General features: G+C 42.0%; 1 protein-coding gene across 2 annotated transcripts in view; it reads right to left on the bottom strand.

Annotated features, from left to right (window-relative positions):
• MYOF (myoferlin) overlaps positions 1–26281 on the bottom strand; it is a 118574-nt gene extending 92293 nt beyond the window's left edge. For both annotated transcript variants that reach the window (XM_048505859.1, XM_048505860.1), the window contains exons 1-3: positions 24931–26281; positions 18499–18554; positions 17217–17308 (exon numbers count right to left, since the gene is read on the bottom strand). In XM_048505859.1, coding sequence (XP_048361816.1) covers positions 17217–17308; positions 18499–18554; positions 24931–25018 — 236 coding nt within the window. In that variant the 5' untranslated portion in view covers positions 25019–26281. The remainder of the gene's footprint in view (positions 1–17216; positions 17309–18498; positions 18555–24930) is intronic.
• Between the last annotated feature and the right edge of the window lie 558 nt (positions 26282–26839).

Here is a 26839-nt window from a genome sequence, read left to right as displayed (position 1 = left end):
TTCCACTGAAAGGTAACTGGGGTAGAATGCTCCCTTTCTTTATCATGTGTTTGCAGACATGATTATGGCACAATGACAATTTTAATGGTCCCAAGGGGTTGTCTCCGGGCCCCATCCCCCCCCCATATGCTTTTGCTTTGAAGGGCTGACGATTATGGAAATGCAAAATTTGGCTTCATTATTTTGCAGGCACAGAGTAGCTCCACCCCTTCCCCAAAATGGCTGTGGGTGCAATCTCCAAATTAACATGCCACCCACAATTGCCCACAGTTTCCCTTCAGAGTTCAATCAAAGAAGGATTTTTAAAATCTGCCTCAAATGGAGAAAATGCGAGAACCAGATGCATTATGAATTAATTAGGTCATCGGGATGCTCCCAAATATACCTGGAGCTCCCCATGTGGAGAGCAGCCACTGTCACCTTTTCCAGTAGCATTTATTTGCTGGCTCCAATAAGTTATCAGTACTTCTTTTTACCAGCAATCAGCTCTATAACAGCTGACCATGTGCACCATCTGTGCAATGATATGCTCACAGTGTAGAAGTGCCACATGCAACCACCATGCAAAGCACATCACATTCAAACCCTACAACCACCATGCAAAGCACACATCATGGATGTCTGAATGTAACCTTTCAAACTCTACAGTTGGCATAGGCTTTGTTTATTTATTAAAAGAATATTTATAATCTATTGCCCTTTTTGCAAAGGAAGGAACTGAGGTCCTGAGTTAGAGTGCACACAGATAACAGGGTCTTGGATCTGTTTCCCAAAACTTCTTTTATGGCTATTTTTCTAATTTGGGCTAAGGTTGCCAGGTCCCCCTTGGCCACCAGTGGGGGTGGGAAGGGATAGGGTTGCCAGATCCAGGTTGGGAAATTCCTGGAATTTGTGGGGGGGCCTCAATGAGGTATAAAAACATACAGTCCATCCTCCAACACATCCATTTTCTCAAAGGGAACTGATCTCTGCAGTCTGGAGATCAGCTGTAATTCCAGGGTATCCTCAGGCCCCACTCAGAGGCTGGCATGCCTAATTTGAGCAGTCAAAAAATGACACAGGCAGCCCCATCCAAGGGGCCAGGCGCCTGGCTGTGGCGCTGCAGCTGTGCTAGTTCACCACCCCTGAAAAGGCTTCCCGGTGGTGTGGGGAGGCTTAAAATGCCAAAAAGCCTCCCTGCTGCCAGCAAATCTTATTGGGCTGAATAGACTTATGTCAGCTTTTTGGTGGCATAAGTCTACTGTCCCGGCTGCTGGCACAACAGAGAAAAAGGCCAAGAGGGAGTCGGTTAAAGTTTTCTCCTCCCCACCCACGTCCCTGGACTTCTGCTGCGGTACATAGAGCCTGGTACAGCGTCCCATGTCACATCCCATTGCTGGTGAGGTCGGCAGTGGCCACATGCCAGTGGATTCACCCCTCTGCTGGGACAAGTGCACCGGGAAGGGCAAATCCGCCAGCGTGACTACATGCTGCTTCCACCAGTGGATCCACCTCCCCTCCCCCGGATGAGGCTGTTGTAGAAAATGAGAAGGAATACTGTGAAAAAAGAAAAATAATAATAGTACATAGGTTGTCACATTGAACAATAGGCTCACACTTTCAAGGAAGTATCAAACAATGGATATGTCAGCTAGATGAGAAAGTATTAGGAACATGATGTAACTATGAAATTGAACATATTGTTATCTTTAAGCATTAAGGTTACAGAAATTAAAATCTTGGTTGCAGTACAACAGTAAAGAAAAGGCTTGATGTCCACTGTCCAGGTGGAGACCAGCATAGTTACTGCACAGATCTAAGTGGCGACCACCACCTCCTCACAACAGAGAGTCTAACATGTCCTCACTCAAATATCTTTTTATTCCAATTAATTACAAAATCATAATAGGTATCACTTTATTTCTTGGTCTATTAATCATGTGATTTTCAAACTCTCTGTTTTTCTATGGAAACTAACCCAATTAGAAAAGCCCATTCATGAGCCATACAGTTAGTATCAGAAACATATCACATTTATGCGTATTAGGGCCTTTCCCCACTTACCGTAAGCCCCGCGCTACTTGAGGAGAGTAGCGCGGGGTTCCTCCTCCCTCCCCACGGCAGGGGCGGCAACAGCGCAGCCGCCCCGACGCTGCCGCTGTCGCGCCCCCCTTAGAGTGCGGCATGCCAGGAGCTCTTCCGAACTGGCATGCCTTTTGATCTACTCCCAAGCACAGAGCGCGGGGTCGGGGTAGACGCCAGGAGCTCGCGCCTGGGATGCCGCGACAGCTGAGAGCAGTTTTGACATAGGGGGAATGGAAGGGAGTGGGGAAAGGCCCTTAAAAGGTACAGATGTCAGCAAAGAATGAAGCTCTGGAGATCAACATCCTTGCCATTAATTGAGCTTACTACTCCAGAAGGAGGGTTTTAAGAATAAGATATGTAGAGACTTTCTAATCCTCGCACTAATCACTGATAGTCCAAATAATTCACAACGTGTGTATGGGTGACAGCCTAAATCAGTAATTACAGCACTTCACACACATTTTACACACACCGTAGAATCTTTTCCAACAGAGGTACTTTCTCCCACTTCAGGTTTGGTGCTTAAGGCCTGATGTGCGCATGCAGCAAAATGCGCTGGAAATAAAGCAGTAAAATGCAGAAGTGGTAAAATGGATTATCCCATTTCAGACTGCAAGTAAGGGATTGTTCCCCCTACGCCCCTAATAATTACACATGAGGAAACTAGCACAATATGCAAATAGCTAAGCTGGAACTTTTGTCCCTGAAGAGCTGCCACTTTTGTTTTTAATTTTCAGACAACTTTAATGTAGGGCTGCATTAAAATGTGACCTCCCCACCTGTAAATTGATGTGGTTCAGCCCACTGTACCACTTCATAATTCTATCACTTCATCCTGTTGCATGGGTTGCCCAGTAGTAAAGGGAAATTATTACATGGCTGCAGCTGAAGAGCAATTCTGCATCCATGTAGTGCAGGGGTAGGGAACCTTTAACACTCAAAGAGCCATTTGGACCCGTTTTCCACGGGAAAAGAAAACACTTGGAGCCGCAAATAATTTTTGACATTTAAAATAAAGATAACACTATATATATAGGGTTTTTTTTACCTTTTACTCTGCTCATTCTGAGAAGCACATGGATGCGCCCACCCAAGGATGAAGCCGGTGGCTCGGCCTCACCGGCCGCCGGGAAAGCACCCGCCCCGCTCCAACGGGGCGGGCGAGAGGGGAAGCCCGCGACACGGCCCAGCCGACTGTGGGCAGTTGGTGCGCCCGCCCTGCTGCCTGCAAGTGGGGCAGGCAAGGAAAAGCTGTATGGGGCCGGCGGCTCAGCCTCGTGGAGCCACAGTGCAAGCGGGCAGAAAGAGCCGACGATGACAAGGCTCGGTCGAACTCCGCAGGTTCCCTACCCCTGATGTAGTGCAATGTCATATCTAGCAAGGCTCAGTAGAACTAATTTGATGGATGTCTTTGTAGACTGCATGCATCCAGCCTGCATGAGAGAGCTGACATTTTTAAAGCTTCTTCTGCAGGAACATTATCTCCCTGCTAGTATTCTACAATAAGGGCAGTTTTCATATCTCACAGAGGCATGCAATTTTTTTCAACAGAGGGCCACAAGGTTAAATGGCTCAGTGCTATCTGTCCCCAATCTTAGCCACTCAATAACTCTAGAACAGCAACATCACTCAGAATCAGAGCTGACAGGGTACATGCCTTGCATACGAGTACTGGACATGACTCAAATGTTAAGGCGGATAACGCAAGGGCCAAAAACGGTGGTGTGAAAATGGTGTGAAACCGGTGTAAATTGTTTTAAAACTATTGTTTTAAATTGTAAATTGTTTTAAAAGGGTTTACATCGTTTTCACACCGTTTTCACACCGCTGTTTTTGGCCATCCGCCTTAGTTAAGCACACGAGGCTGCATGCATATCTGTTTTTCTTTTGTCAGTAATTTCTCGTAATGCCCCAGTTTCATAATGTAATTGTTATGGCAGTACCTCAAACAGCTCAATTTTTTCTAAAAAAAATCCTCAAGTGGGCCACACCCCAGGGTCAGGTTGGCTAAATTTGGCTCAAAGGTCGGATGTTGGACCCCCATGCTATAGCAGAACAAATATAAAAATATGATCCTTCAACCTGTATGACTTACTGAGTAATTTTGTTGAATACGTAAAACATTCCTTTGTCTTTACTACCAGGCAGAAATTGCAGACTGTAATGTAGCAAGAGTGCCTCAAGGCTAAGCTAAGTTTGAGAGAGCAATACCGGAATGCAAAACTGGATCTGTTGCCCAGATGCAAGGAAGAGGGGGAAAGAACAGTAGCAGCAGGTACAAAGGTAAATTCTCCTTGGGCCCATGGTTTCCAAAAAATTTAAGGAATTTTACTTAAACTCCTAGACTGCTTTTAAGGGTTTTTTTAAAAAAAAATCAAAGCAGCATTTATCTTTCACTAGAGCGTTATGAGAGGAAGTAACCACTAGCTATAGAAAAATGTAGGGGTTTGAGGTAGATATGTGTGGGTGAATGGAATATATGAAGCACAAGACAATGAGGCATTGATATCTTTATATAACTTATTTCAGAAAATTTGAGGAGCATATAATATATCATAGAAGCTGAGAATTTTTCCTTATACGACTGACTGAAATGGTGTTGATGAAAACATACAGGGAATTAAACTAAACTTGTAACTCTAATTTGGATTTTGAAAAGCCCTGTATAGTATGAGGAAATGGAAACACCTCAGGAAATGTCAAAATTATCCTGATCATAAATCATTCTTTCGCTGCTGTCACAAGCAACAAGGGTGCGGTTGTTAAAACTGCCATCAAAGTTCAAACAACTTTCTTTTCATCATCTTTATCCAGATGCTCCCATTCACAAATATAGATTCTAAGGAGGAAGGGGAGATCCGTTCAAAAGGTATTAAATCAAACTAGCATTTATATCTTTTACAGGGGGAAAAAAGCCCATGCCCCCTCAGGATCCACCTCTGGAGCCAGCCTGGTTTCCATTCCAAGGAGTTTCAGACAGGTCAGTTCTGTCAACACTGTATGTGTAAGTGCCACATACTTTGTGGTACTCACGGTGCCATCCTAAGAGGTTACACCCTTTTAAACTGTAGAATTTGCAAGGAAAGATTTTGGGTCAGCCTTTGGAATTCTAGAATTTACCAATAATGATACAAGTACAGACAATCAGGCATTTTCTCTGATTTAACAGTACCCCAGCTTTGGATACAACAGCCTTCACATAGTATTAATACAGAAATTATAATTTTATAGGGTCCAACTGAAAGGATCCATATACTGTAGAAGTCTTTATTAATTGTTCATGGTCATGGAAAGGGTCAGTCCCTATAACAGTTAAGATGCTGACCGTGTTCCTTTGTCCAAACTGCAAACTTAACAAGTTCTATGTCACATAAATATATTAAATACGCACCAGTGGCTTCATACCACTATAGAGGATATCACCCAATCCCGGCAAAGCTCTTTGTCCCCCAGATCTGTGGGTAACAGTACTTGGAATAACTTTTGCACATTCTGCTTAACCTACATTTAAGAATGCTCCTACCTTATCTATATGATATATATGCAATGTGAACTCCTGACTACTAAAGTTTAAGAAAACAGGACATGTGTTTAAAGGTTAGTTTGCTCTAAGAGATGAGGAATGCAGATTTTTGGAGACTTCAACCAGAAGTACAGATAACAGTGCTGGATCATCTCATTCCCTTCAGTTTTTTACTTGGCCTTCACAGACATGGCTATGATATGGCTCATTTACATTTCACCTCTCCTTGAGCAGGAACAATCATGTCTGTGGTATCCAAAGCCACTAGTTAAACTGGCAAAGAATTGACATTGCAAAATATGGAAGACTAGCAGCAAAGCCTATTGCAGGGGAGATGCAATGGGCCCTAGCAAAGGGTCGAAGAGGAAGCATCCATCTCCCTGGAAATGGGCTTTCTTACTGGGACTAAGGAGAAGCGCCCAATCTGACCAGCTTCCTTTCATGGTGCAACAAACACTCCTCCTGAAGGCCTGGCTCAAGATGGGTAGGAAGGTGAGAATACATAGAGGGTGGAGAGGAGTGGCTTTGGTGGGTGGGAGGGTGGCATGGTCAGTGTTGGGGTGGGGGAGGGTTGAAAGGTGCAGCCACGGGTGAGGGAGGGCAGCAAGATGAGTGTTGGGGCAGGGGAGGATTGAAAGGTGTGACTAGGAGTGAGGAGAGGGTGGCAAGGGGTGGGCAGGGGTTGGGGGGTGGCAAGGGATGTGTAGGGGTGGGAAGGTATGGCTAGGGGTGGGGGAGGGTGGCAAAGGGGATGGGAAGGGGCGGAGGAGCGTTTTGCTGGGCCTCTTTGGCCCAGCATGGCTGAGGAGAATGGGAGAGGCTGGCTTGAAAGGGTTGGGGGTGTCAGGTATGGGAAAGGCTCAGCTGGGCGCTTGTGCTCCCAACTAGCCAATGGGGGTGCAGTACACACAGGGCTTTGGTCCCTTTGCGGCCTGCACAGTAATTGGCTGAGGGTTCATTGTCGTTTCATTTGAACCCTTAGCCAATTATGTATTGTTAGATTGATGAGGAAATCCCTGCAGAAAAACAACTAGATTTGAATCCAGTAGCACCTTTGAGAAGAACAAGATGTTTGGGTATAAGATTTTGAAAATCAAACCTCCTTTTCTCAGCTGTGACTCATAAAAGCATATACTCTGAAAATCTTGTTGATCCTTAAGATGCCACTGGAATTGAATCTAGTTGTTCTACTGCTAGTAGCGAAGCTGGGGTGGGGGCACGAGGGGATGTAGGCTCCAAGCAAGACTTGGATGTGCCCCTCCCCCCATCTGCAGGCAACTAGCAGCAGCAGCCCAGAAGACTTGGGCACTGCCCTTGAGGGTTCCCAGCTTTTCTTGTGCCCACTCTGCCTCTTTTTCCTCCTGCTGATTCCAGAGGCCACCAGGACCGGCAGGAGTCCTGCAGCCTGACTGTAACTGCTGGCCAGAAAGGATTTGGCTGCTCTCATCCCCTGCCCAGCAGACTTGCCAGAGGGAGGCAGGTATCAGACTCCACTTTTGCGCCCCCCCACCATGCCTGGCTGTTGGAGATAAGTAGCAGGGTTGCACCAGCAATTCCTACATTCCAGAGCACCCAGCCCATGCCGGAGAGGAACTGGAGAAGCTGGCCGCCACATGTGGCCAGGCCCCTCCACTCTGAGCAGCTCTTTTGTGACCAGTTCCAGCCTGGCTTTTGGACGGGCTCTGGGCTTGACAAAGGGTGCCACTGCTCAGGCAGTGCAGAGAAGAGGCGGGCAAGCCCTTCTTTTGTGCGTCCAGGGAGGAATCGCTGGATTCCCAATGGTCGTGGACAGTGGGAGGTAAGGGCAGAGTAAGAGTTAAGGGGGTCACCAGCAGCCACACCACAGGAGGGGGGGGGCGCAGTTTCATTGCTTGCACCAGGCACTATTTACTGTTGGTACGCCACTGTGTTCTGCAGACCAACACAGCTACCCTATGAAACTATCCAAAGAGGAAGACAATGCAAACTGCCTCTGATTCTCACTTGCCTTGAAAGCACCTTGCTGCAGTCACCATATTTCTTGCAACTTAAGGACACCAAAATAAGTACTGAGGGAATAAACAAGCTTTGATGAAGGACAGGGGAAGCAGACATCACTTTATAAGATAGGGGACAGAAAGAAATTCACAAGGCTTGGCAACTCAGGAGCGTATCTGCTATATCGGGTAGTGAACACAGGATAACTGAAAGGACTCTTGGCCCATTAAAGAGGAAAATGATGCAGAAAGAAAGAACCCCCCCCCCCCCACAATGTTGCACTCCCAAGCTGAATTGGGCTCCAAAGTGCTTGAGAGTTTTAGTGCTCTGATGTTACATGTGACTGCTAGTAGGTTTGTAGAATCGGACTTGTCATATATATCATCTAGCTGAGCTCTCACATCTCTCTTTCTGTGAGGGAACAAATAGAAAATACAGTGGGATTTTATAAGGAGGCCAGGGCCTGACAAGGGAGAAAGCAGCTGGTCAGTTGTTTCCTAAGGCCCAGAGGCTGAGAGAGATGAGAATTCTTCTGCTGTTACTAAAGGGCTCCAGTGTTTAAAAATAAAAAACCTGTAGTCTCTTTAATACAGCACTGAATTATTTGCTTCGGTATATTTAAGTTCAACAGAGATAATCATTTTAGACTTTGCAACAAAAAGAACAGTAAACCCTGGCCACATTGCAAATTAACATATTTATTATGGACGTACTGGGCTTAAATGGGTACTGGGCCTAAATGCATATTGGGCCTAAGTGGCGTCCGGGGGCATGCCCCACGCCCCACATACAGGAGTCAGTAGGGAGGTTGGGGGAGGGCCGGGCTCAGAGGGGGTGGCTCGGGGCCTGGGGAGGGCAGGAGCCAGCCTGCAGGGGGCCCGGGGGTGGGGCTTGGCAGCATGCGCCCAGGGACATGGGATACCCCATGTCCCCATTAGCGGTACGCCACAGATTATTGCACAAGCTTTTATGTATTTATTAAAATATTTATTCCCTGCCTTTCCTCTTAGTTTAAGGTAGCGTACAAGTAATAATTAAAACAGTGTACATTTAAAAAAGCAAAACTAGAAAAGCAAGTATCTCCCAATCCCCTAAAAGATGCCTGCTGTTCATACCCCATCAAAAGCGCAGTCACACTAAAAAGAAGATCTTCAGTGAGGGGCTCTCCTCTCCAGGGATCCTATTCCACAAAGCAGGAGGCACAATGGGAAAGTCCAGGCTTTGGTTGATACCAGGCAGGCAACCCTAACAACATATACTCTGACTCGCTCCTGACAATAATCAGATGTATGAATTTTGGCCCAGCTGCAGTTTCTGGAGCAGCTCAATGTATAGTGAGTTATAGTAATCCAACTAAGAGGTTATAAAAGCATGGACCAGTTTGGCAAGATTGGATGAAAGGAGAGATCCACTGCTAAAGTCTGCTTTTCAAACAGCAAGGCCAGGTCTGTGAGCACCCTAAAAGCTCATAACCTGCTTTTTAGGGAGCACAGCCCACTGGATCAGCTGAATGAAAGGAATGCCTCAGACATTTCTGCTATAGCATTTCCTCTTTCCACAAGAAGAACTTCTGTTTCCATTTTTGGACAAGACTATCTCAAACTCCTTAAGTACAAAAATCTCCAGCCAATACTTCTCACTCCACAATGTATGAGGATGTGGGCAGGGAAACGAAAAGGAATCTTCTGGATACACTGACTCATCACATCATGGCTTTGTGTGGGTTTATCATTTGCTCTCTCTTCCAGCCTCCAGTTGCAGACCAGAAACCTTGATCCACTGGATAGATTACAGTCGTTCCACACTACATTTTGTTGAAGACTATAAGAGTCTACTTTAAGCAAAACAAAGGAAGTTCTACAAAGAAATCCCATTTAACTGAACCACAGATCCTTGCTTGACACATGCACTTTTAATGTTTTTTTTTATATATATATATATATATATATATATGGCTGCTTCACAATATTTGCCCCCTCCTGCCAGTTATTCCACCTGACACAATAACTCAACAATCATGATGCAACTCCCAATCTATCCTTGCAGCTATCAGTGCGATTCATGGGTTTCATTGATTCTCAGCCTGCTGTTCTGGGGAAGGGAAATAAAGTTTACATTATCTCTCTTCCTCAGAGATATTCTTCTGGAAGGCAAACCACAGCTGACTTCCAGTCAGAGGACTTGTCATGTATATAATTTATAGAAATTTGAAGAAATTTCTACAAGTTCAAAATATAGTGTAACGTATCCAACCAAGCACTTCCTCGGACAGAACAGTATTTTGGCTGACTTCCTTCTCCCACTGAAGTAAGAGGGGGATGTGGGACAGGCCAGCTCTGCAAAGTCCACAATTGGTTGATACACATATAATTGTGTGCAATGAGCATTTAGAATATAGGTGTCAAACTCGTGGCCCTCCAGATGTTATGGAATACAGTTCCCATCATTCCCTGCCAGCATGACATGAGTTTGACACCTGTGATTTAGAACAATATAGCAGTGGCTCACTGGGAGTAATTATCCCAGTTGTTCTTTTTTCTGGCTTCAGCACCATAACAATATATTGTCTGATCTGCCCTCAGTTGCTGCAAGCTGCCAGTGCTGTTAACACCATGGTCAGAAGAGATCCAAGTCTATAAATATAGATGATGTCATCAACCTGCTGACTGACAATTAGCCAATGGGACAGTTTCTTTTTGTGTTTGCTACTGAATCAGCATCAGGCCTTCTTACACAGATACTATCTTAAGTTTTATTCCCATCAAGTATTAAATATTCACGCCTTAGATAAATACTAACACAATTCTCTGTACCCTCCTCACAAACTTTCTGGACATCCTTTTTTTGCCATAATCTTTCTATGTCTGAATTCCACACTCTCTCAAATTTCTCAGTCTTTTTTTCCAGCTCGCTTCCTCTTTTAAATTTTTCTCCCTTTTCTAGATTAGTGCGCACACACCCATCACATTTTTTATCTCACCCTTCTTTCAAGAAGCTCAGATAGGCACCATATATTGGGTATGCTCCTAGTGTTATTCTCCCATCAACTCTGTGAAGTGGTCTAGGCAGAGAAGAGTGCCGGGCCCAAAGACACACAATGACTTCAATCGCTGAGTAGAGCTTTTAAGCAAGACATCTTCTGCCAAAACCTTGCATGCTGCACTACACTATACAGAACTGGCTCCTGATTCATAGATATAAATGGTTTGTCTTTCACTATTATGGTGTAGTGGCGTAGTGGCTAAGAGCAGGTGCACTCTGATCTGGAGGAACCGGGTTTGATTCCCAGCTCTGCCGCTTGAGCTGTGGAGGCTTATCTGGGGAATTCAGATTAGGCTGTGCACTCCCTCACACACCAGCTGGGTGACCTTAGGCTAGTCACAGTTCTTTGGAGCTCTCTCAGCCCCACCCACTTCACAGGGTGCTTGTTGTGAGGGGGGAAGGGAAAGGAGATTGTAAACCCCTTTGAGTCTCCTACAGGAGAGAAAGGGGGATACAAATCCAAACTCTTCTTCTTCTGAAAATCTGTCATAACTTTGATGCCGCTGTACAGTTGTGCCAGATAGCCACAGCACCAATACCCCTTTAGCAGCAGTAAAAAAAAACAACCCTCAGCATGCACAGTTCTAGTTGCAAGTGGCATTCATAATGCACAAGATTTCTATTTGCATAGGGTTTTCTGTGGATTAAATCTAAATTGTGGTAACCTGTAACAACATGTGTTCACACCAACTGCTTACTGTTGTTGGGCAACAACTTTGCCTTGTGCAATGTCAAAACAAATCTATCCCACCTGAAACATTCACATGAAGCACTCTCCCATCACTAGCACTTTCTGATGGGTGGAAATACACAGCACTGGAACTGGCCCTTCTTAGACATTCTTCTCTATGTCACGAGCTGCTTAGTTCTATGAACTATGCTAAGAAGGATACAGACTGCTGCCATATAAAGTCAATAGTCCCCTCCCCCATATGTGCTTTAACACATCATATCAGGATGTAACATGTTTTGTATACAGGATAAAGAACTAGAAATTGTTTGAACTGTCCTGTTGACAAATCTGAGGCTAGAGTCCTAATGCACATCCAGTAGGCAGCAAGTCTTATTAAACACAGATGCATTTACTTCCAAGTGAGCATGCATAGGACCGGGTTGCATGAGAGTTTCAGAAACGTGCTGCGAATGTACATTCCTCACTGTGGAGTAATGGCTGTTTACTTAAGCAAGGGGACTGGCCTACCAATTTGATCCTTTGCTGCTAGGTTACCAACCATTCAGTGTCTGGAAAAAATGCTGCCAGTTTCTCCTCCTACACAAAAAAAATACAATTGCTTCACTTAAACTTTGTAGAAACTGGCTTCCCACAAACATGAACATCTTTTTGAATTGAATATGTTCTCCTATTATTATGATTCTTTTATATTAAGAAAAAATCTTAAGGAAAACAAAAAATTTAACAAAATGGGAAGTTTAGAAGAATGTGCCAACATAATAAAAAGCAGATGGCTTTTCTCATCCAGACTTCTTATATGGGAAAACCTAGTCATGCAGTTAGTCACGTGGCATGGGCCTACCGTTCTCTTGTATGACACATTAACATTATGCAGTTGTGGGTTTTCAAAACTGCATTTCAAGCGAGCTTATATTTTGTTGCTGCAGCAATTATGTCTTAAGCCCAGTCTGGTCTTAAATCCGATAAAGTTTCTACAAGTCAAAGCAAGTTTCAAGAACTGGAAAAATGCACACTGTTCCTGTTTGTCTAAACTACAGGGACATGCCACAGTAATGAGTAGTTTGTTGGCAGTGCACAGCTGCAAAAGGAGGAAAATTGTTTTACTGAACTTATTCTCTTAAGAGCAGCTAAGACTAAAAACTGGCCAAAGCAGGAACAGCAATTTCTCTGCTGGGAATCGAATCCCATCTATTCGTGTTGCTTTGGTCAGGACTATTGTTTGATGTTTACAAATAAAGGGTACAATCTACTGGGAAGTTCTAACATATGATTCCTGTTGAAGTGAATAACTGTATCCTAAGAGACTGAATAAAACAGGAGTCGGGACAGAATGAAAAAAGTGCAACGCTAAAATCTCTGACCATCCACTTCTATTTGTTGGTTTTAAAGGAGCTACTTCATTCTGAAAAATGACATCACAGCACATACAGGGAATTTGATTTTATTCCTGATACCTATCCTACTGTGGGAAAAGGTCTAGTCCAGGTGTAATTCCCATTTCTGGAGACTGATATGGAAGAGATCAGGAATGTGTTACAGACCTCTCCCTCCTTTCTCAGTGCACTGCAATTCCCTTCCTCTTGCTTGTGAATTACAGTTTGCTGTTCACATATGTTAAAAATATATTATATTTATATCCTGCCCATCGCTGGAAATGGCCATGCTTGGGATGACTTTATATGAACTATAGTTTGCAGCATAACATCCATAATTAACATCAGGTAAACTATCAGTTGCAGGAGTGGATACATGAAGCTGCCTTCTACGGAGTCAGACCAAAGATCTGCCAGCATCTCAACTACTGTCTTCTCTGACTGGCAGCCCACCTAATCATTTTCACTGGAGATGCTGTGGATTGAACTGGGAACCTTCCCCATGCAAAGGAGACGCTCTGTCACTGACCCACATCACCTCCTCACAGTCATCAACAATCAGAAGCACTGGCTACGGATTTATTCACTGACAAGAGTTATTACAAGAGGCACCGATTAAACGGTAGCGCATTTGGGTTATTCATTTACTATTCACAGTATCTGAACAGCCATGGATACACTGGAGTAGACAGCAGAGTAGTTATGATTACTGATTACAACCACCATGTTGCTCAGTCCCACATAAACTCCTGAGAACATAATAACTAAAGTGGTTGATGTTCTTTTTACCAGTTCCAGCTCCTGTGCATTTAACAGCAGTTTAAACTGCACATATTTAGTAGTTATTAGTTCCACACTGTGTACACCTGCTGATTTCCACAAACCAACCTGCTGTAAAAATCACAAGAGAATGCCAGGACATTTTTTTTAAGCAGACGCCAACTCTAGTTACAACTAGTGCTGTGTGTGGCTGTCATGAGTGGCCTACGGGCAGAAACAAAGCACTTTTCCCAGGAAGTCTTCTTTGTTCGCTCATTATTTGTATTATAATTGGGTGCTACTCAGAATAAATATTTATGTCCTGCCTTTCTTCCTTTAGATATAAGATCAACACTGGATTATTATATGAAATGCAAATATAAACATTATTGAAAGAGCAAACATTAGCCTATAAATGGATAGAGATGGTTTAGACCGAAACAACGTCCGACTGAAATCCTGTCTTAGATGCCAGACTTAAACTGCTTGAACGGTCAGATAAGAAGCTATTTACTTTTAAAAAAATCATGCTACTTCTGGCCAGGGATATGTCTGAATTTCTTTCACAGCTGGCACATATTCCTGGTCTTACTTAAAAACTGACACATGGTAGTACATTCTCAGCAGAGGCATAGCTCCAAGGGCGGGCCTGACGCACCGGGGCCGCGCCCCTATGGGGGTGTGGCAAGGGCGTTCCGGGGCGGGACGGGGATATTCCAGGGTGGGACGGGGTGGAGGATGCACTGGTGCACCAGCCGCTTTCCCCCCTTGCTACGCCTCTGATTCTCTGTACAGATGATACTAACAAATTAACAGCACTACAGATGTGAAGTGCAGGTTGACTTTACAGTTGACAAGAATAGTGTATCGAATTGAAAACAAGCATTATCCCACAACCGCTCTTACAATCAGCATTCATAACAAGCAACTTTAAAAAATCTGGAACATACTGGGTTGGATCCTATACTCATTTATCATCAGGCACACAGGCACTTCTGATTGGGAAGGAAAGAAAGCAAGTTTTACTGATTTGTCACTCTTACTGAGAACCCTCATGTGGGATGGGGGTTGAGCAACAGTAGGTAGGTAGGAAACTTCTTTTCCAAGAATCTAACACATTAAAACACTGATATTGAAAATAAACCCACATTTCTCCTCAACTAGAAAAACAATCTATAATTTCCTAAAATCTGTCTCTATTTTCTAACGAGAAGGGCTATAAATTATCTCTATAGATAGAAGAATGTATAGCACTTTGTTAATAGTATGTCATATTTAAAGAGAGTGAAAGTAACAGAAACTGAGCTTTGTATTCAGGAAACACCCTTCCGAATTATCATCTAATTAAATGCTAGGAACAAAATACCTCAGCATGAATCACAACAGTAAATAGCACACAATAAGATGTGGAGGCTGTAAGCAGCCATTATTGCTTTCTCTCTCTGATACACTGAATGGGTGGGTCCATGAGAAGTAAATCCAAACCTTTTACATTGTTATGCCCACATTAAGAGATAAAAATCACACACATAAAATAATTCCAATGAAAAAATGACGTATTATCCTACCACTGTAATTTACTACACATAAAAGAGCAATTATCATTATCAATTATCAGTCGGAACTCTAATAATGAAACAAATCACACAATACAAACAACTATGATACTAGTAGCATTGGTCTTATGTGTATCTTCACAGCGGGGGACAATATGCCACAATATGGCCCATTCCGTACACGCAAAATAATGCATTTTCAAACCACTTTCACAACTGTTTGCAAGTGGATTTTGCCATTCTGCACAGCTTCAAAGAGCACTGAAAGCAGTTTGAAAGTGCATTATTCTGCATGTGCGGAATGAGCCTATGTGCTTGGCAGCAATCCTACATACAGATGGAGGAGAAGTCGATCTATGGCTACCAATCTTGATCCCCCTTGATCTGAGATTGCAAATGCCTTAGCAGACTAGGTACTCAGTAGCAGCAGCAGGCCATTGCTTTCACATCCTGCATGTGAGCTCCCAAAGGCACCTGGTGGGCCACTGCGAGTAGCAGAGCACTGGACTAGATGGACTCTGGTCTGATCCAGCAGGCTAGTTCTTATGTTCTTATGTTCTTATAGGCTGCTTAAATCCTGTTGAAGCTTACAGTTCTCACACACATGATATTTCCTTTTACTGTCAGATGTTTGGTCTATATATCTCTGTACTGACTGGATGTGTCTTTCCAAGGTCCCTGGCAGAGAAAGTCTTCAATTCAACCACTTCCTGAATCTTTAAGCTGGAGATGCTGGGGAATGAATCCAGTACCTTATGCACACAAAGAAGATGCTCTCCCACTAAGCTATCGGTCCATCCCATAGGATTATTTTCACCAGATATATAAGCTGGGCTTGTAGGAAGAGAACATATATTTAATGTGTATTATAATTATCTCAAATAATAGCCTGATAACTACCTGGGAAAGGCTTTAAGCTGACCCAACTATGATCCCGGCCCAAAATCTGCTGAAGGACTACCCCAGTTCCCTCCCATTTTTAGCCAAGCTTTATGGAGGGCTTACATAAACTTAGCATCTTCTTTTGCCCATTGTCAAAAGAATGCCTTCTGTGAGGAAGGGAAGGCACCAGTGGTGGGATTCAAATAATTTAACAACTGGTTGTTTACAAGCACCATTTTAACAACAGGTTCTGCAAAAGTGGGGCGAACCTGCTGAATCCCACCACTGGAAGGCATTATGGTCTTGCAAGATGTCAGAAGCAAAGCAGCATCAGAACTCGAATGGGAGACCATCAAGGAAGACTCTGCAGAGGAAGGCAGAGTCTTAGTTGGCTTGGTAGCCCCTTGCTGGGGTCACCATAAGTCATCTGCAAGGCAACTTGACGGCCCTTCACACACACATGTCTTTTGTGAAGCTTTATTATGCTTGTCTATGGCAGTAAAAAAGCTTGATTGTGATGTATTGTTGAAGGCTTTCATGACCGGATTCAACTGGTCCTGGTGGGTTTCCTGGGGTGTGTTGCCGTGGTCTGGAGGATCCCGTTCCTAATGTTTTGTCTGTTACACACTGTAACAGATTTTCCTCTGTGATACACCTCTGAAGATGCCAGCCACAGATGCAGGCAAAACGTTATGAACAAGATCCACCAGACTACAGCCACACAGCCCAGAAAACCCACCACAAGCACTTGATAGTGATGCTTTATTTTTCAACTAGAACAAGTCTTTTTATCCCTCTCAAATTTACTTTAGGTTCTGCAGAAACATAAGTTTTCTTTGTCTACACTCTTTAGTTCTCTTCTTCAATTCACTCTTAATTCACCTTCAGAGCACCTTCTTCTCACCTCACCTTTGACTTACAGTCTTATTGTGCAAATCTTCTAGTGTAATTTGCCATTAACCAGGAAGTGTGGGAGGCAGTCACAGCATGCAAAGAGAAGAAATACAGAGAGTGTAGAAATTCTAGGGCTGCTTTTATGGAACTGAGTATGGCATAACATGTGAACTGACTAATAGCTGATATGCTAAATAAGGAGGTAGAAATATATTTACAGTGCAGCTCATATCTTCCCATTGTGTTCACAGTTTAAAACACTGACAGAAAGACAGTTGAAGTAGGAAGGAGAATAGCCAGTAGTGAAGGAATCCTGCACTATACTCGAAGTTTAAAAAGCATTTAGCTAATGCTATCATACACATTTAGTGCAAAATTATTTGATGCTATTGTTAAAAGTCACTTTTCAGTTAAAGCAAAATAAATGAAACTTTTTTTAATGATCAACATACTTGTTTTGTCCCAGGGTTTCAAAGTCTTTCACAACAATCTGAAGGGATGATGATATATCCAGAGGTATTCCTTTCAAATCAAACTCAAGTATCTATGCAGAGAGAATCATAACAGCTATTAAAATGAAAATAAAACTGATAAGCAATTTTTAATGAATTTAAAACATTTGTATTGTTCAAGGTTTCATGGCCAGAATCAACTGGCTGTGGTGGGTTTTCTGGGCAGTATGGATGTAGTCTGGTAGTTTCTGCTGACTGCAAGGATAAGACTCACATAAGAAGCCCTGCCCATGTGACTGTAGCATTCAGATGCAGGACCAAGTTACATGGGATTGTCCTATAGAAAATTGGTAGCTGTAGCTACATCTGAAGGGCACCACTTTTAGATGCTGTTCATACATGTTATGGTCACCCTGCTGTTGAATCTGGGAAACTACTTCCATGAACTATAGCATTCATGAGGCCCCCAGTTTCCACGGCATTAGTAGAGGCTCCACTTCCTACAAAAGGTGCCCTTTCTCCCTGAAGGTCCTTGTCAGAAACTGCCTCCCCTTGAACAATCTTGTCCATAAATGGATGCTAAAAAAACCCAGCTGGTATAAGGAGGAGGAATTTTCTGAACATTTTTGTCCTCTAGTGAAATATTCCATGCAATTCCCAAGGGACATCTGACCCTCAGGAATGGCTTTTGACCAGGTGCAAGATGCTGCTGCAGGAACAGGGATCTTTCCCCCCAAAATAAGGTGTCCTTGAAAAGCAATTTTGTGAAGCCCTCTTCACTGAAATAGCTAACAAAATTTTATTGAGTTCAGCAAGTCAGAAATATGCCTCAGCTGACACACACCTGTTGTGGCCTTCATTCACTCTAAGAAATCACTTCATTTCATGCTAATTTGCACAGCTTCTAGACAAATTTAATTTCTCTTTGAATGAAGAACATTTCATTTTCCTGGTTCTCAAAGCAGCTGTGGTGTAACACAAAGGGAAAGAGAAAGTGCAAATGTCTCTTCTCTTTTGAAACAAAACTTCAATATTGCTTTATAAAGTGAAATGTACAAGCCATCTCCATATGCAGGTTCTTCAGAAAGACATACAGAAGTTCTGAGCATCAGACACATGCAGAATGGAAGTGTATGACACTTGTATGTTTCCTTTCATCTCCTACTCTATGTGGCCCAAGTCAGAGATTCTCAATGGGGCAGAGGGTTGACTTTTGCACACATACGATGCATATCACACATGCATATCACACACTGCGGAAGCAAGAATAACAAAAAGTCACCTCATTCCACACAGGGTTGAGCTCACTGTCAATTGACTTCGTTTTCTTTTTTTCATCTGCAAGTAAACAAAGTTGGATTACCTTGTGAAAAACAAGAACTTATAAGTATAATATATCAAAATATAAAATGTTTCAAATGCAACCAAGTAAATACCTAACTGCAAGGCCAAATTGATTCACCCAATTGTTCACCAGGGCATTGCATATGGCATTGCATTTCATAAAGTATGCTGAAAATCTACATTTGAATAAGAAAGTACAAATACTGTGACTAATAATTTATACAACAGAGATTACTTAGAGGACTAGTTGGTGTACTGGCTAGAATGCTGCAGTAGGATCTGGGCCAGTCACACTCTTTTAATCTAACCTACCTTACAGGGTTATTGTGAGGATAAAATGGAACGAAAGAGAATGATGTAAGACACTTTGGGTGCATATTAGGGAGAAAAGTGAGGAATAAATGAAGTAAAAATATTCAGTTTAAAAAACTTCGCTCATTTTTGTCATTTCCATTGTTCATTATGTTAACCTTTACTTCTGCAAGTATAAATGGGAAACACACTTCTGATTATATCTTTGCCATTATATTCTGCCATGTTTGTCATGTTCATCTGAGCAGGTTAAAGTTTAGAAGACCCCTTCTTGAAGAAAAGGATGATCTGGTACAGATGATGCTCAGGCATTCCCAGCTTTAACTCCCACTAAGAGGAAAAGTTGGGCAAACATTCACAATTCTATCTTTCCACAAACTGTGTTAAGGCAAACCTTTTGAGGATGGATTTTCTGTAAGTAGGCTTGGTGGTTCTGATATTGTTTTACAGATATTTTGTTGTTAGTTAATGGACTTAAAAAAACAGCCAATCACATTCCCAGGAGAAATACAAATTGGTCCTTTGGATGTGACTTTAATTATTGTAGAAGATGCATTGCATAGAGTTTGCCGGCAATAGAAAGTAAACTGATTGGCCTATAATTAAAGGGAGCTGGACTAAGAGTTTATCATTGTATCATCAAACATCCTTCATAATTCTAGAAAGTTTCATTCTCTGCCTTCACTGTTATCACCTGTAAAGTTTCTTGAGACCCCATGATTTTGATCTCAAGGAATGCATGAAGTTTACTCAAACATTCCTTTTTTATGTGGAAATGTGATGGAAAAATATGCAGATCCTGAAACCCAACACATACTCTTGATGCATCAGTCTCCACTAATAACACCCAAACCTAAATAATATCCAAAATTGTCCCAAGCCTCTAAGAAATTTTTAGATGAAGTTCAGTGAAAGTATTAGAAAATGGACACAAACTGACATATTTCCATCCCTTCTTCTTCTGAGCAATGTGTGAGTCAGTCTGCACAGTTATTTCTTTCTGCTGGATGCAGAAGGGAGGTGCTGACTGTTTAGCCTTTGAGCAGAAAGCAGGGAACTGACTCATGTTACAGGAATTAACGTTTTTTTAAAAAATGATCTGCGCAGGATACTGACTCAAAGGACTGCAAAGTTACAACTTGCAAAGAAAAATGTCTTTTAAAAATCAAGTCATATTTTAAATCTTGTTGCTTTAATCTATATGTAACATCAAAGTGCATTGGTACAAACTCACTGAATATAATGGAGCATTTTGATGGTCGAAATCCACAGTTTGACACGCTCATCTCCCCATGACAGCTGCAGCCCAAAATGCCTCCCAAATGGCTGCTGGGATCCACTGCCCTCAAAGAAGTACTTCAGAAATGCCTTCTTACCCCTTCCTGACAGTCTTGAGCGACAGTAATGTTCCCTAAGGAGGACAGCTAAGGATGCACACTTAAGCCTCCTTCCTTCAAAGGATGTTTGCTGAAATTACGATATCTTGCTTCTAAGTAAACTCCTTTTGAAACTATGTAACTCCTTTTGAAACCATATCAGTCCAGAGACACCTCTGTGAAAATGGCCAAGGCTAGCATGATGCCATCAGATCTCAGAAGCTTAGTTAAGCAGGGGCTGCCCTGGTTGGTACGGTACTTGGATGGAAGACCACCAAGGAATACCAGGGTCATTATTCAGAGGTAAGAAATGGCAAACCACCTCTGTTAGTCTCTTGCCTTGAAACCCTGCTGGGTCACCATAAATCAGCTGCAACTTGATAGCACTTTACACATACACAGGTAACAGTTACGAACAAGGCTGAACAAACCAAATTTCATTCCTATAAAGAATTGCTTCAGTCTCAATGCACTAATAACAATGGGATTAGACTGAAGTAACTCTGGATTGGTCTGCACTATAACAATGGAAAGCTAAACAAAGTTACACACTTCTGCTGGTTAATAGGTTTAGAAAGGTATAACATCACTTAAGGATTGCACTGTAAATCTGGTTGCTGCTGCCATCCCATCCAAGGCAGGTGAGGGGTCTTGAATATCCATAGCAGGACTCAGTTCTGTGCACCAATGGTTTTCCAGCCCACCATATATTTTCCTACTGTGTTATAAGAGCCACCCTGTATTAGCATTCTGCAAGACTTTGCAGAAAGTAAAACCGTTGAATGATCCAAAGGCAAAGCAACGATCATTAAGAATGAATTTGAAAAAAACATCTCCTTCTGTATGTCCCTGAGCACCATCTGTGGTTGTCAGACAATCATCTGTTGGCTATCCCACCTCTTAGGGCCACCCATTTGCCATAAACCAGAGCCCAAGCCCTTTCTATTGTTGCTCCTGCTCTGTGGAATGGGCTTTCTGAAGGAGGGGTGGGACCTCTTTGCAGGTACTGTAAGGTCTGTTTACTTTATTTACCAAACAGGGTTCAAATTGCAGGCAGAGGAAGAGATTTGGTGTTTGTCATTTTATTTTTAACACATTTAAACCATTACTGTAATCCATTTCTGACCTCAAGGAAAGGCAGAGTATAAGTGTTTTAATCAATAAAACAAACTACTAAAATTTAATAAAAATGAGAGATTTACAGGCTTCCCACCAGTTACTAATTTCCCAAGCACAACAGCTTGCCTGAAACCAGATCATTAATTTGTGTCTGAAATGACACTGAAACCAAGAAGTTCTCAATTCACATTACCCTTATGCCCAAGCTATATCAACTCTCTATTTAAGAGGTCTATACCTTATTTTTTTTTGAGTCTGAGGACACCATTGGAATTCTAAGACAGAGCATGGATGCAACCACAAAATGGCTGCTGCAGAGCATGCAATCAGCCACAAAACATAGGAGGTGAAGGCCCACACACACCAAGTGGAAACCCCTACCTCTGCCTGAGGGAGCTGGTAGTATCACCCTCTGGGAGGTCTGTTGGTCTTTTTGACTATGACTTCTAGCCTGCTCTTACCAGAGAGAATGTCAAGGAGGAATTTCACTCAAGCATTAGCAGTCACCATGGTTTCAGTAACTGGCCAGTGGCCAGCCAGATATCCAGAGAAGGCCATAATTAGAGAAGGCTTGTGATAGCCCTTGACTGCTATTTTCCTTGGCACTAGCTATCAGAAGTACTGCATACTACCTCAGCATATTCCATTCCACTGAGATTTATCCTGCATGTTTGCTTGCAGCATGCTCTCTTGCTTTCTAAATTTGCATCCTAGGCCATGATGGTTTGCTTGTACTGGACTTACTTCTACTCACACTTACTTTTGGCTGTGATCCTAGAAACACCACCCACATCTCAATCCCACAAAGGCACATGCTGCTTTGCTTTTCCACTGCCTAGAAGGCTGCTGCTGTTAGAAACTTTCAGTTAATAATTTTACAAAAATAGCATTTAAGGCTGATTCATAGGTTACATTTTTAACCCTTGTTTTAACACCCCCCTCCCAATTCCAACATTTCCTGAACAAAGTAATCTCTTCAAGCTGCATCCATTTTAAGCATCATAATATGATTTATATCCCCTTTGGTGGAATATAAATCCTAAACAAACAAATAAATACTATAAATTCTATAAATGATGAGTTTCAAACAGAATGAAATATGTTGCTAGTCTACTAAATGACCTGGGGAGCCATTATTTGTATCTACTTGCTAGAAGCTATTCAAGGACTGGAAAGACCCTATATCAGTGGTGGCGAACCTTTGGCACTCCAGATGTTATGGACTACAATTCCCATCAGCCCTGCCAGCATAGCCAATTGGCAGGGGCTGATGGGAATTGTAGTCCATAACATCTGGAGTGCCAAAGGTTCGCCACCAAGGTCCTATATAGACTTTCCTACTGAGGGAATACTTACACATCATTGTTGATGATGAAGACCTGCATGTTGCAAAGTATTCTGGGCATGTTTCATTCACACCTAGAATGCATTCAACACTCTGAGTGGCTGCATGCTGCAGAGGAAGATTTTTCAGGGAAGCTTTCCTATCATTGCTGATCTTCCTCGTACCAAATCCCCATCAACCTTTTGAGGAGCCCCAGGATCCCTGAAACACAGTCTGAAAGTCAAAGCCTGCGATGACTCTTCCACTCGCGCCCACCAAAAGCAATGCCCACTTTTTTCCTCTTTATAAATAAATATATGGGCCAACTAATATTTGTTCCCTTCATTCTTCCCCATATGGTAGCTGCCACCAGGAATATAATTTTTTTAATCCCTTTACCTCCTTTTCATTGTGTGTATGAGCTTATAAGTCAGTCTTATGTGGTCTTAAAGAAAATAGGGTGAGATTCCAATATTTCTTCGAAGTAAGATTTTATTTATAACTGATAGGTAACTTCAAGGTTTCAAGCAAAATATTTACAAAATAAAATAAAATAAAACTGAGGCAACAAATACGTTGAGGACTTCACTCAAAATGCTGTCACTCTGACACTTTTGACAGCTTCTCTTTCACAGTTCTCTCAGACGCGCTGTCTTTCTTTTGTCTAACAGTTTACTGAGGCTTTGACTTTCTCTAACTCATCTCTCAGTCTAAAGTCACACACACGCTCGCATAATAAAATAATTAATTGTAATAATTCCTGCATACATGCAGCCTACCACATACAAACCCAGTTGTGTTGAAAAAATGAAATCAAAACAGCTTGAACATAAATCCGGATATTGATGGTGTGAATCATAAATATGTTTTTTACATTGTATTTCAGCCTTTGATTTTTCTGTACAAGATTTTGAAACAACAAATCTTTTAAAGTGTGCCTTTCTTCATCTATTTCACAACATAAAAGTAAAACATATTTAGTTCAGTGGTCAATCATTCTCAAGTTCCTGTTTTGCAAGGCATCAGTGGGAAGAGTTTAATTCAAGGACAGCACTAAATGTCCCTAAAATATGGCAACAAGGTAGAAACTTGAATAAATTATAAATAAAAATTGAAAGAAGAGGCATTTCACTTCTTCTCCCAGCTTTACTTACATATTTCAGAAATGTTTAAGAGACAAATCTATGTTCGTATTACACTGTAGCAATTGTCTGGCAGTCAAGGCCTTGCAGCTATTTTTGTCCAGAAAAATCTTTTCCAGTTCAGTTATTTGCATCCAAATAATGATACTCAAAAGAACAGTATCTCCAAAGGTCTGGCCAGAGTCCAGTGTGATTTATTTACAGTACAAACCAATGTAGAGTTATGCCAGTCTAATCCCACTGAAATCAACGGGCGTAGCCTAAGTAGGGTACTTCTGCATAAGACTACATTAAGTACACTGTGTGAAACTTTCAGTGCAATCTTATGTGGAGTTATTCCAATCGCTTCAATGGATTTACACTGGAATAACTCTGCATGGGACTGTACTGTTGCATATCTTGCAAGGTACATAACTACAACCAGATCTTATTGTGGAGAAAGGATGCATCAAACTGCACTGCAATAATTCACTGCACTAACTGCAAAAAAAATCCACTGCAATAATTGCAAAAAAAAATGAAAGAAAAGTTCACATAAATAGAAAAATGTATTTACAGTCTCGCCTTCACATTTTGGTTGATAATTTGCACAACACAAATCTTTGTGTTTCAAAAAGAGAAACAAAACACCTTCCTATAGAAAATGTGATATATTTAAAATGTTTACAAACTTGAACAAAACTTTAAAGCAAACAGTAAAAGAATTACCCCTCATAAAAAAATTCCTGTTTTTAACAGAATATAAAATACCGACAGAACAATTACTATCAAATGTCTTGTCTAATGTTGCAGAAGAATAATTTACAAGCAAAGGTGCAGTTCAGTCGCAGATATGGGTAGGTGTGTAGGCAAGACAAGTCTACACAGATGCGAGACAGTTTTGAAATAGTACTGCCCACAAATGTCACCCCCTCCATCATTTCCCATTCTTTTAATAAAACTGTCTTATATTACTTTCTTCAGAATTCTCCCAAATCCTGCTGCATATGGTCAAGGCATATATAGTTTGTGTCAGCTGTCATACATTCTGAGATTACATACTACTGAGATTAAAGTATCATTTCTAAGATCTTATTCCCCAAGTTAGTTTTACTTACCTTTAAAAATAACTGATACAATTGGATCTGGTTTCCCAAACTTGTTTTTAGGGATATTTGCAGCAGATTCCACCACTATCCGAAGCATTGTTTTCAATTTTTTAAAGGCAGCACTGTTTTCAGAAGAGAAACTTAAGAAAGTCTGCACTTCTTGCTCTCGGCAGCTTCCAGGCTCAAACGCCAGGAGGCAGCGGCAGGGAATGGCTTTATTACGGTGAGATGTAACTGATGGGTGGATCTATGACGAGTAAGCTTCCAAAGCCAACAAAAAAGGGATCTGTAAACTGACACCCACAATTCCTGTGGCATTAGACAAAACTAGCATAAACTTGTGAATTCTGCTAGGCTACACTGCAAACTAAAAAGATCAAAAGGGAACAAATCCTCCTGTGTTCAGACAAGAAAGGCGATTATGCATAAAATACAGATCATAATTGCTACTAAAGTACATAACACCCTCAACAGGCTTATGTAATGACGTCAGCACAAGTTTTGCAGTAAAATGATATTCTGCTTTTTCATTCGGTTCCTTCCATGTGTCATCTCTTTTTATAGATCACTTGGCTTTCCTCTTTCATGACTGAATTCATCTAATCAAAAGTATTATATCGCCCTCTTCTGTAGAATTCAAAAAACAACCTTTTGAATAAATCTAATATTGTATACCTATTTTCTGTAGCCAGTATGGGTATTATGTAGGGGAAAATCATTAAAGAAAACAAGTTGTTTAATTAACTTGTGAACAAACATCCATACTAGTCAAAGCCATGTAAATATCTGAACAGCCAAACAAACAGAAGTTTGTACCATGAATTTCCCTCCCTGCTTCAGAGACCTTCAGAATGAACATCCTTCATAGTCAAAGAAACTTTCAATGGAAAAAGGCAATCTTATACATTCCAGGGTTCTCCATTACATGGGAGCACAGTCCTTACTACCAGTGTGGTTCACTTAGCATCCACCCTCCTGCTTCAAATGTATTTGTACAAATAGTCCCTGTTTCTGGTACAGTCTGTGCTTATCTTCCCCTTTTTTTTGGAAACCCTTGTTAAAATTTGGTCAGTGAGAGATGTTGATGCTGTTGGAAGTTCTTGTCTGAAAAGCTCATTAAGGTAAATCTCAGAGTTGGTGGATGGATCCATCTTGTCATCATTTTACTAGTAAATAAATGCATGCAGATCATAGAATCATAGAGTTGGAAGAGACCACAAGGGCCAACAAGTTCAACCTCCTGAATGACCGCATCATGCAGCAACACATAATCACAACACATGTGATCATCCAGCCTCTGCTTAAAAACCTCCAAAGAAGGAAACTCCACCACACTCTGAGGCAGTGAATTCCAACAGCTCTGACAGTCAGAAAGTTCTTCCTAATGTTTAGGTGGAATCTCTTTTCCTGCACCTTGAATCCATGACTCCATGTCCTAGTTTCCAAAGCAGCAGAAAACAAGCTTGCTCCCTCTTTGATATCCCTTCAAATATTTAAACTTAGTTATTATCTCCCCCCCTTAACCTTTGCTTCTCCAGACTAAAAATCCCCAGCTCCCCAAGTCTCTCTTCCAGACCTTTTGCCATTTTGGTTGCCCCCCTCTGTACATGTTCCAGCTTTTCAATATTCATCTTAAATTGCAGTGCCCACAACTGAACACAGCACTCTAGGTGAGGTCTGACCAATGCAGAGTAGAGTGGTAGAATTACTTGCCTCAATCTAGACCAGTGGTTCTCAACCTTTCCAATGCTGCGACCCTTTAATACAGTTCCTCACACTGTGGTGACCCCCAACCCTTACATTTATCCATTTTACAAATCGAGAACACTGACGCAGAGAGTCTTAGGCGACCCCTGTGAAAGGGGTCCCGACCCACAGGTTAAGAACCATTGATCTAGACACTATATTCTAATTGCTG

The sequence above is a fragment of the Sphaerodactylus townsendi genome, linkage group LG08 (genome assembly GCF_021028975.2).
Source record: "Sphaerodactylus townsendi isolate TG3544 linkage group LG08, MPM_Stown_v2.3, whole genome shotgun sequence".
NCBI classification, from domain to species: Eukaryota; Metazoa; Chordata; class Lepidosauria; order Squamata; family Sphaerodactylidae; genus Sphaerodactylus; species Sphaerodactylus townsendi.
Note: the sequence above shows the minus strand (reverse complement) of the source record. Positions and strands in the feature narration are given on the sequence as shown.